The sequence below is a fragment of the Bemisia tabaci genome, chromosome 8 (assembly GCF_918797505.1).
Source record: "Bemisia tabaci chromosome 8, PGI_BMITA_v3".
In the NCBI taxonomy this organism is placed as follows: domain Eukaryota; kingdom Metazoa; phylum Arthropoda; class Insecta; order Hemiptera; family Aleyrodidae; genus Bemisia; species Bemisia tabaci.
The window spans coordinates 35329124-35341290 of NC_092800.1; the positions used below are offsets into that span (position 1 = coordinate 35329124).

General features: G+C 38.8%; 1 protein-coding gene across 2 annotated transcripts in view; it reads right to left on the reverse strand.

The window, feature by feature from the left end:
- LOC109030292 (alpha-tocopherol transfer protein-like) overlaps positions 1 to 12167 on the reverse strand; it is a 34837-nt gene that overhangs the window by 19630 nt on the left and 3040 nt on the right. For both annotated transcript variants that reach the window (XM_019041178.2, XM_072303472.1), the window contains exons 2-3: positions 6464 to 6559; positions 5677 to 5833 (exon numbers count right to left, since the gene is read on the reverse strand). In XM_019041178.2, coding sequence (XP_018896723.1) covers positions 5677 to 5833; positions 6464 to 6557 — 251 coding nt within the window. In that variant the 5' untranslated portion in view covers positions 6558 to 6559. The remainder of the gene's footprint in view (positions 1 to 5676; positions 5834 to 6463; positions 6560 to 12167) is intronic.

Genomic DNA, 12167 nt, shown 5'->3' on the forward strand with positions numbered 1-12167 from the left:
TGCAATTGCTCAAAATGAAAGCGCCATACATTGTAAGCTTCCGCTCTTAACTTTGACATGACGCACAACGCAACGACGCACGCAGTGTTAATTTCGAAAATTATAGGTTCAGCACCGGACCCAAACGCCTGCGATGATTATTGATGACATTCAAGTCAATGCAAATTGCAAATCTTCGTGCGAATTCTCCGCAATGAAGACGCTCTTTCGTTTCGCAGAGTGTTGTACTACTGTTTAAAGCAAAACAGCCTGAATTCCATTTGAGATTTTGCATTTCGTCACCTTCCGACCAAAGTACACAAGCGCCATGCGACGTTTCAAAATTTCCGTCGCAATTTTATTTTTTTACAGAGAAATTGTTGATATAATAAAAATTTCACTGAATTTTATCGGCGGAACAAAGAAAATACAGTGAAATTTTCGGACGGCTTCATTGAAAAATTTCTCTGTAAAAAAATAAAATGGCAGCGGAAATTTGTAAACGTCGCGCATGGCGTTTGTGATACTTTGGCCGAAAGGTGACAATTTAACCTTTACATATACTGATTTGTTGCATAGAAAACTCGATCACTGTGCTTCATATGCTTTATGTTTTAAATCTGAATTTCCAAAGGTATGTTACAGTCACTTTAGAAGGTGTGATCACTATAGAGTACTAAAGTATCAACTCAAAATGCCACAATACCGGTTTAATTTGACATTTTGGTGTGTGTTTTTTTTTTGTTTTTTTTCCCCCTTTTTCTGGTCTCAAAATGTTCGATTAATACTGCTTGATGCTCCGCCCATCAATTTTTTCAATTCGGAATCCTTTCCCCATGGATGGTCACATTTACCTAGAGGATAAAAATCTAGCGACGTCAATAATTCTGTGTTGCCCCTTTCAGAAAATAGTGGGAAAGCTGAAAAATGTCAAGGAAAGTGACGAAAAAGGCAGGGATAAATTGTTAAATTTGCTTCCAAGAGTGGCTTTGACGTTTCGAGTAATAGATTTTGCGTGGACACTATTTCAAATTAAGTATTTTCAATCATCTGGCATACCTTAACTGCCATGCTAAGGAAGAACGCCGTATTAACATTCAAATGTTGCCAAATTTCCACTCAGAAAATATTTGATTTTGGAAAAAATTGTGAATACTTGTCCTCGTAATTTTCAAATTTTTTAGATCAAATCACGAAGAAAATCCTCTGTAAAATTGGAAGAAAAACATCAACAAATTTCCTGAAAATTCATTATTCGTCGAAGAAGATTTGGCAACGCCTAAGGGCTCATACGGCGTTTTTCCTCAGCACGGCAGTGAAACTGTCGGGGAATTTTACCAAAACGTGTCAGGGAAATCAGGGAAATGTCAGGGAATTTCATTTTATAAATTCTGTGGTAGCCCTGCGGCCATATGTTTGGTGGAAGAATTTTTTTTTTTTTTTTTTTTTTTTTTTTTTTTTTTTTTTTTTAAAGTTTTATTGATGATTTCACCTACTACTAGTACTAAGAAATGAAGATTTCACCTACTACAAGTACGAAGAAATTGAAATTAATAGTAGAAAAGACCCGAGTAAGATTTTAGAGGGAAATGAGTCAGGTGTCGTTTTCATGCTTAAAAGCTGAGTTGTATGAAACGTCGCACATAGACGCGCGTTTCAGAACCACTTCAAACCGGGGTCCACACGAGACACCCCCCTCCCCCACCTCCGGTGAGACCAAAATACCTTGATAATACGAAGGTCAATATCCATCGAGTGACTCTTCTGAGTGACATCGACGTTGGACTCGGTGGTTTACTATGCCCCACTTCACACAAGATGCCCGCCGCACAATGGATCGAGTCAATAAGAGAGGTTGGACATAAATGGAGATGTTGCATGTGTGAGGGATTTGCGATTTAACTTTTGATTCTCATGCAAAAGTTCGCGAGAAACACGATGGTGCCACTGGTTTTCTCTGAAATCATCTCCAAAGCTCAAAAAAAGCTCTCAAAGTGAGGCCAAAATAGAGGGGATATCCCACCCTACCCTGAGAGTCCACCTCTACATCAAGACAAACCCTCTATGCAAAGATAGGGAGCAAATACATTAGCAGTGATGCCGTGTTTTCAGTTTTGGAGTCTCCAAATAAAGTGGCAGCCCTGTTAATGTATTTGCTCCCTATCTTTGCATGGAGAGTTTGTTCTGATTTAGAGGTAGACTCTCAGGGTAGGGTGGGATATCCCCTCCATTTTGGCCTCAACTTGAGAGCTTTTTTTGAGCTTGGGAGTTGATATCAGAGGAAACCAGTGGGACCATCGTGTTTCTCGCGAACTTTTACATGAGAATCAACAGTCAAATCGCAAATTCCTCACACATGCAACATCTCCATTGACCCGATCCACTGTGCGTCGCGTGGATCTGACATAATGTGCAATAAACATTCCTGTTTTAGATGCCGTCTTGATAAGGTGCGCGCGCGGACGTTTTGGTGGGGCCGGATTGTGAAATCCAAGGCCGCTCAGCTGACCGGTCCCTCCAGCCAGCCCTCTGGCAGGGAATCCTCCAGAAGGTGCAACTAGCCCCTCGTATGTGAGTAAGTAGTCGAGTACAGTTCAATGCTCTGTATTTCGCAAGCCAAACGCAACAGCTTGAGACTCGTAAATGAAATAAACGCAATTTAGCAATAGGTATCTTTTTATCATGAGCAGATAGTGTGATCATGCACTGAAAAAAAATTCTCTGCGCTTTTACCGAGGTCCGTTGATACCTTTACCATCTTACTTTTTTTTTACCAATTATTGGTAATTTTACCAAGACAGGCCGGTAAGCTTACCTAAAAACCGGTATTTTTACTGTTTTTTTCAAGTAAGAATACCACTTTTATTGGTAATCAATTCCCGGTAACTTTGCCATTTTATCTCGGTAATTCTACCACAGTCGATAAAAAATATTGGCGTTTTTACCAATGTCCAGTAAAATTACCAATTCCATGTATGGTAATTTTACGAGGAAAAAACTGGGATCAAAAAGAACCCTGAATTCTTAGTAATTTTACCCTTTTCTTAGAAAATACACCGAGATTTTTTTTTTTCAGTGTAAAATAACAGGGTGTGCGCCTCCTGACCGCTTTGCAGTCCAACCCCCGAAGTGCTTCGCGCCCCAGACGTTCTGTATTAGGTACGCGTTGCTGTTACGATTTATAATCATACAGTAAGATAAACTGAGTCTTTTAATATTTTTTTTAATAAAAGGAATTCTATTTTTAAAAAGAACTATACTTTGCATGTGATCATCCACGGGAGAACAATTTCTTAATGAGCGGTTGTCGTTGGAACCGAGGAAGATGGATTGGATTAAGTACAATTTGCACTAAGGAACCCTGGTAAAAATTGGCAGTAGAATCTGTGTTCCAAAATACCATAAACCTACAGCCGGCTGTAAGATTTCCAATAGCTTCTATAGCCGGCTACACAATTTCTTATAGCCTTTTATAGCCGATGGCGATTAAGCAACAGCCAGGCGATAAAGTGTATGCTAAGCGTTACTAATTACGGATGCTAGGACTTAGTGAGTTTTTGGAATACTACTCTCTTTTTGGGCAGTAGTATCTTGATTTATTTTGCGAGGAAAGCTCCGTACTTTTGATGGATGCCTGTCATGACTAATATATTAGAGCGCCTTCAGTTTCGTATGATACTGTGCAATACCTCTAGTGTGAAATAGTTGCTTCAAGCGCCGTGGCAGGCGGGCAGCCAGCGCGAAACACGCATTGGCGCCCACAAACCTAACAGGGATACTTCACGCGTTGCGCAATGCGTGAAGTATCCCTGTTAGGTTTGTAGGCGCCAGTGCGTCGCCGCTCCTTTTTGTGTTAGGCTCGAATATTTAATCTGGCGGAGTCAGCGTTATTCAACTCATGATTTTGAAATGTTTGCACATCCTGTATGGATCATTCTCATTTTAATTGATGAAAAAAATATGTATCTAAGGAAAATATAATGTGTGTTTTGTAAATATTAAGGTGGTTTCGTATCAAACCTAATGATTTCCAAAGCACACGAATTTCTACACAATTTCTTATAGCATTTTATAATCGATGGCGAGAAAGCAACAGCCAGGCGATAAAGTGTACCTAAAGCCCGGTGATAGGAAGTATAGCCCGGCTGCATAATTTTTTATCGCTTCGTATAGCCCGGCCGTATGATTTTCTCCGCATTCTACAGCCAGCCATATGATTTTCTGTAGCCTACTTTAGCCGGCTATAAGAATTCCTATGGTATTTTGAAACGCAGCTCTTATCGCCAATTTTTACCAGGGAACCACTATTTCTGGCTCTTCCATAAGAGCACCTTTCTGCATAGGGAAACCAATGGCATGTATGTTGTTTCTAAAATTAGCCAGAAACAGTGGTTCCTAATTGCAAAATGTGGTCCAATTATACCCTGGCAATTCTCTACCCGAACACGGTCAGAATTTTAAGTAGTTTTGTTGCATGCCGACATTACGTTTTTGAACTGCAAACTAGCACAAATTTGGTTTCGTTTGAAATTGTTGGTCGTTTTCTGTTAAAAATATTTAAACAACACTCCCTCTGTGATCCGGCATCGAGAAATGAATGTTGAGCTTATTTAGACCGCGTTTAACAGAAAAGTAGCAAGCCACAGCAGATATTGCCAAATTTAACCGGGCAATTAAATTTTTAACGTGAGAACGTTTGTGCGGATTCCTTTGAAAATTTTAAGGAATTTGCTTCATACCATGGAGAAAATTCACTGAAATTTGCACAAAAATCCGCACAACCGTCTCCATGTATAAAATTAAATTGCCGAACTAAATTTTGTAATAGCTGATGTGGCTTGGCTCCTTTCTGTTAAACGCGGTCCATTTAATGGACAAAGGCGTTATTTTTGCAGAAGATAGATTTGTTGATGGATAAGACTTGGTTTTTTAACCCTGGTCTCTCCATTCACAGAGGGGCGTCAGCTTGTTACGATTCACCTGATGATGAACTGAGAGCGTTGTTTTATCTCCGATCTCAGACAAATCACAGAGGAGCGTACATTAATTTTTATTTTCTTTCTTTTTCTCTTGTGTTTTTATCAAGTGCGAAAATTGGAAAGAAAATTAATTAATTGGAAAATTGGAGAGGTGAATCCTAATTAAAAATTAACTAGGGGCGTAGCTATCACCGAGGGCAATCTGTTAAAAATGAACTGGCCGGTGGACATGTGGCCGTAACAGTCACCCATCGTATTTCAATTACCATTGTGAATCGGAATAAGTTGTTTATGACGATGTAAGAAAGGAAAAAATCTATAGAGTGCTAATCTATTAAATTTTAGATAGATGTATCTGATCTAAGGTAGGCAATACGTGGGGAATTTTTTAAGTGCATGTTCCAATACCTACCTGTGATTCCCTGATACAAGTTTAAACTATATTGATAATTTTTGCGTTTAAGATTTGGACTACATTTTGCAATTTGGAACCATAAATTGTAGCCCAGTTTAAAAACAACGTATGTGCTATTAGTTTCCCTATGCACATTTATTTTTTCAGAGGAGCCAGAATTTATAGTTCCAAATTGCAAAGTGTAGTCCAATTATTGTGTGATTTGATATGACTCGACATAAAAATCCCCTTAATTTTGTATGTGTTGCGATTTTTTGTGAGGTGAAAACAAATTGATGTCAGGAGTGATAGTGCTATACTCACATGACGTGTTGAATGTGTTTGAGTCCGGGTAGATCGAAATTTCTTCCTCTGAAAAATTCTGGGGTTGTGATCCTCATGTTGAAATACTTTGGTATCGTTTTCTTGACCAAATCGAGGTCATTGTAGCAACAGTGAAGGAAAATATCTAGTTGTTCATCTGGAACATCATGAAGCAAAAATTTCAGTGGAAATCAATTTTTTTTTCAAGCATGAAAAATGAAGGGTAATTCAATCATAAATTATAAGAAAGCAAGAGCCCAAGTTTCAACGGTATTTTCTTTGTAGGTATCCATCAGTCAATCACTGATTGACGGCTCAGGTGTAAAAGCACGTAACTCAATTGCATCATTACACTCTCCATTCGTTACCAGAAGCTGAAGATCTATCCTAACTCACAGTGTTCTGCCGTCCCCCTAAAATTTTAGGAGCCACTTTGGCCGGAGAGCCCAATTTTCAGGAGTCATCTACTATTTTTAAGGAGCAAAATTAAATTTTCCCATACGGGCCATGGCGATGCTGCGAACGGTGAGTATAGACAGCAATTCATCGCTACCGCTGCTTCCCGATTGCGAGTTCAATCAGTCAAATTTTTTAGGCACCACGATAGCCCAGCCCCCCCCCCTCCCCAATTTTTAGGCGCATTTGGCGCATGGCGCCCGGGGAAGGCAAAACACTGGTGCTTCATTAGATGCCATTGCTTATTATATTGTTAGTGCGGGATCTCTAAAATCTCTAATCTCTGTAACCGTTGTAGTGTCATCAATACATTTATTCACGGAGTAAGTACCTGTGAGGCGGAAAGGAAGACGTAGGTGGTTGCTCATCCAAATCTCGAGATCTTTTCGGTCCTCTTCCGACAGAGACCTCTCCCGGACTTCCATGGCTGAAAACAGAAACAGGAAACGCAAGTATGAATACGATATCAACGCGGGTTCCACACTTCTGTCAAAAAAGTCTAAGCGGGAGTATGAGAAGAAAACGTGACTGATTTACTTATCGAGTGCGCGAAATGCAAATTTAAAATTTAAAGTAACTTACCGAGAAACCAGAATCGGAATTTAATTACCTGGACTGACCGGGCAGTCCTATCAAATGATGTATCGCGCCCACAGATTGTGACGTCATTTTGGAAAACTGACCTTTATTGCGTTTGAAACATGAGTCGAGCAAATGATGCACTGAGGTGGCGAATTATGTTGTATGCATCAATTGCATCAAGGAAGCTGAAATTTGTATGCTGCCCTTTCTTAGTTGACGCGTGATCCATCAATTCAAAGAGTACTGTTCTGCTGTACTAAGGAAAACCGCCGTATGAGCTTTCAGACGCTGCCAAGTTTCCTTTCGATGAAAACCAAAATTACTGGGAAAGTGAATATTCTTTCCAAAATTTCAGATACTTTTGTACGCAATTTAATCTAAAATATCTGAAAATGTCGAGGGAAAATGTGCGTAAAATGTCATCAAAAATACATATTTTATCGAAGGAAATTTGGCAACTCTCGAATGTTCATACGATTTTTTTCCTTAGCAAGGCAGTGTTTGCGAGTGATCCACATCAGTGCATGGTCTTGCCAGAATTGTTCCCATTGAAGAGAATTTTATATTTGGTGTCGTTATCAGGCCAGCAGGCCCTGATTGGCCAAACAGGACAGGGAGTACCCAGTTGAAAGGCCAGCTCCGGTCCGGTGGGAGAAAGATAGATAAAATAGAAGAAAAGGAGAAAAAACAAATAAAAGGGTGAGGTGTAAAAATTAAAGCTCTGGACTACTTTAGCAATTGCGGGGTGAGCCGATCTTTTTTCAAAAGGGGCTGATCCGACTTCCGATTTCGCCTTCAACTGCCGGGGTGGCAATATGAGTGGCTTGAGAGCACGTATAGTTGCTTGCAGTAGCTTTACTTATTTCCCTCTGTTCTGGCAAAGAAACACACGCCTAATTTATAGAAATATGCTGTTTAGTGAAAACGACGGCCGATCTGTAGAGTAATTTTGGACTCAGATCGAGACTAATTGGTCATATCGTCACCATAGCCGAGTTAAAAAAGGAAAATTGTTCAAATTAAGGAAAAAATAGACTAACCGGCGTACGATTTCGTATTCCTCGCGGCAATATTAGCGTATGCAATTCATCAAAGCTCACTTTGTTACATCTGTTCAATTTGTCAATTAATAAAGTCAGGTCCATTAGAACAGACAGGTATTTTTTTTCTATTTTTTTCTCTCATCCAGTATAAATCACCTACTTATTAACGTTCCGTCTCTCGACGTTTGATGAGCTCCGAAGCGTTGACGCGCGTTTCATAATGCAGACTTTTGGGAGTGGCTCAGTTCAATAGCAATGATGCATGAGTGCGGCTTTTGTGCCTGTCAAATTTTTTGCTCAGAATCGTAACTGGATCTATAAAAAACCAGGAAAAGGGCAAACAGATCAAAGAAAAGGGCGTTCAAGCCGTCCTCCCGCGCTTATAAACGCAGAATGGTTACGTGAATTTGTTCAACCTTAACGGTGTTACGTTCCTCATATGAGTTCAAAGTCAAGGTGAATGCACTTCACATAACTTGAAAAAGTAGTGTCACCTAAGGAGGTGACGATCTAGAATCTGCATGTTTTCTTGGTAACTGGAATACTGCCGTACTAAGGAAAAACGCCGTATGAGCCTTCAGGCGTTGCCAAATTTCCCCTGGCAAATAGTTAATTTGCAGGTAAATTGTTGAATATTTATCTATCAATTACTCAGATAATTTTGTTTGTTATTTGATCTAAAACTTCTGAAAATTTCAAGGAAAAATATTTATAATTTTCCTCCAAAATAAACATTTTATCGAAGGAAATTTGGCAACTCTTGAATGTTCATACGGCGTTCTTCCTTAGCACGGCAGAATATGTTGCGGCCGTATTTTGCAGAGGGGTACCAAGCTATTGCCAAATTTAACTGGACAATTTAATTTTTTACATAACGTTTGTGCGGATTTCAAAGGAATTTGTTTCATACTACGTAGAAAATTCACTGAAATTTGCAGAAAAACCCGCCCATACAACCGTTTTCATGTGAAAAATTAAAATGCCCAATACAATTTAGCAATAGCTGATGTAGCTTGGTTCTTTTCTGCTTAACGCAGATTGTATATGTAACTGAACAGTCGACATGCTACCGTTCTTTTTTCAATGTGTGCTCCTGACTCACTTTTTCCCGAAAATGTGGCTTGGTTTCTCTCTACTTAGTTCAGGCCACGATCTCAGCCTACATTACGTTTGTTCTCTGTCTTTCATATATTTTCAGCCCATTTTCTCTCTGGAATCTTCAAACCCCTCCCCACCTCTCCCCCGCAACTCTTCGTAAAGGTAAAGCCGTGTTCGAAAGCAAACTTTAGGATTCCTCATGGAGATGGAGAATAAATGATAACTTTGCAAGAATTTCTTCTAAAAAGTGCAAACTAATATTCTACCGTGCTAAGGAAAAGCGTCGTATGTACATTCGAGAGTTGCCAAACTTCCCAGTATGAAACATGCATTTTTGAAGAAAGTCATGCATATTTGTCTTGCAATTATCAGATATATTAGCTTAAATTGCGAACAAAATTGCCTGAAAAATTGGAGGAAAAATATTCAGAATTTTTCCAGGTAAATTCGGTTCTTATTGAAGGAAATATGGCAACGGCTGAATGCTCATACGGCGTTCTTCCTTAGCGCGGCAGTATTAAACGCACGATGTATGAAAAGATAACTCGTTTTTCTGACTAAATAATGTGTACGCCTAACTGCTTCTTGTTGTAGATAGATGATTAATGAAATTTGCATTTCATGAGCGCCATAATGAGTTAAAATCAAATCAGTTTTAAAATTCAAAGCGGGGCAGAATCAAGGGCCTCACTCAAGATACTTCCTGGAAGCCTCGCTGTGCCGGCGTCTTTGACTGTATCTAGTAAAATTTTCCAAACACGTTTACGAACATTTGTGCGTGCTCATTTTTTTACGACTCGAAAGTGTGACGCACATTACTAAGTGCGCGAACGCATGCTGCATCACGCCGATGCAACCTTAGTGGCTGAAAGTGCAGCGAGTCTGATTAGGGTCCGTTGACGTAGTTTAATTTAAATGGAGCAAAATAAGAAGAATATTTTTTCAAGATTTTCCTTGTCGACAGGATCACAACCACAGTTACAAAATTGTAAACGTAAACTAGAATTATGTGAAAAAACCTATGGAAATCGACCCGACTAGCTGTAGATTTGGCATCGTTTTGCGACCTTCATATCTTCAGACTTATGAGTTGACCTCCGGGTCAATCGAAATCGCCAAAAAGAGGATTAGATTTATTTTGCACTGTAGCGCCATTGATATGAGCACCTATTAAATTAATTGGTTATTCTAATCACCAGTGTTGTCGATTTAAAAAAAGAATTTTCGTTATTTTCACCACTTTTTGCGTAAATTAGGCGATAAAACCTTGCTGACTGCAACATTGTTTGTAATTGAAGCGATAGTGAATGAAAAAAATAAATAAATAGAACACGGGCAAGTTTGATAACCCGTCTTATCTGCACATAAAAGCGTATTACTATTTACGGTCAGAAAAAATGAGATTGAAATAAGAGACAGAAAGAGGAAAAACATATCGTTAATAAACATTTAAGAGGCGTTTTAGTGTTTCGGCATTACTTCTTGAGAGCAAATGAAAAGCCCATGTATAAAAATGTATTTGTATCACTTTCTAGTGAAATTGAAAATCCAATAAAATAATTGATTAAGCCCGATAAAGGATGTAGTTTGAAATAAGGGTAAAAAAATTATTTCGAAATGAAACGACGAATATTCTCAATTTCTTTACAGTGTGAAAATAGAATGACATTTTTTAAAACTTTGTAATTAGATCAGAAATTACCTAATGGCTCCTCGTGTTTAATTTCTTAAAAGAAAACAGAGTAACATTCTGTTTTGAAATTGGAGAGGGGATGCTTTATAATCTGATAGAAATTCACAGAGTTTTAAGGTGGTGCGCTGTTCTGTTACTGTTAAAAACGCGAGAGGAAATTAAAAATGGGGAATTCAGCTAGGTTTATTCTAGCTAAACCTTCCAATAGAAGGTGATGTTAACTAAAATTTGGTGAAAAAAAAAATTTCATGAAAAATTTCGATGAAAACTTTAATTTCTCTCTCTGTATCATATCTGAACTTTTTCATGGGTACTTTAATTTTTTCTAGAATCTTTATCCAAATTCAGAAATTTTCATTTAGATACTAGTACGTTGATGCACAGATGAACCTCCATACAACTAATCTATGAGATGCAGTTTGCTTTTCCAAGGTACACATTCCCGAAAGAAAAGAGCGATTGAAAAGTCTGGATACAACTATTCGCACTCTCCGGTTGTCCGTATCGTATGCAGAAAAATTGAAGGCGCTCTGCATTTTCTCAGCCTCTCGGCAGCGCCCTCGTAGATGATTTTGTAACATTTCGTAATTTATCCATCCGTTTCCGATAAGCAGGTTGTGTGTTTTTCATTTTTTGTCTCTTCACGTGAAAGAATTTGATTACAGCAGCATGTTAGCGTTCAGGAAAGGGGCATTTTCTGCATACAACCATCGAGCGCACGAAGAGTTGTATCCAGGCTTCTCCATCGCTTTTTCGTTTCGTGAATGTTTACCGCGGAAAAGCAAACTCAGTCTCTTACATTATTTATTCCATAAATCGAAAACCAGCGTTAATGAGATGATTTTAGACTTTTTCAATCGGTCCACCGTGATTTCGTGAGGTTTCATCCGATATAGACCCAATTTTTATTCCTATAAATGAGGGGCTTGGAGGACAAGGCGCATAAGTGCAGTTTTTGCTGTTTTTGAGAAATACGTGTTTGAATTTTTGAAATTACATGGATCCTGATGGCGGAGAGAAAGTTCACAACTGACTTTTTGATGCTTAAAAATTAGAATTTGGGAGCGAATTTTTCACAGAATATGCAGTAAGACCAGTTTTACATGAGATTTGGATACCTCAATTTTTTCAAAAACTGCACTTATGCGCCTTGTCCTCCAAGCCCCATGTATACCCTACAATGTCCCCTCTCAGCCAGACATGTTTTAATACCATGTCCTAAAAAGAAAGTTCAAACTGACTTTTTGATGCTTAAAAATTAGAATTTGGGAGCGAATTTTTCATAAAATATGCATTAAGACTGGTTTTACATGAGATTCTGGATACCTCAATTTTTTCAAAAACTGCACTTATGCGCCTTGTCCTCCAAGCCCCCCATATATACCCTACAATGTCCCCCTCTCAGCCAGACATGTTTTAATACCTGTCCTAAAAAGAAAGTTCAAACTGACTTTTTGATGCTCAAAATCAGAATTGGGAGCGAATTCTCCACGAGAATGCACTAAGACTAGTTTTACTTGAAATAATTAACATTTCAATTTTTCAAGACTGTACTAATGCGCCTTGTCCTCTAAGACCTTCAAATCTACCGTGCGTGCAACGGATCAATTTTCCCGCGG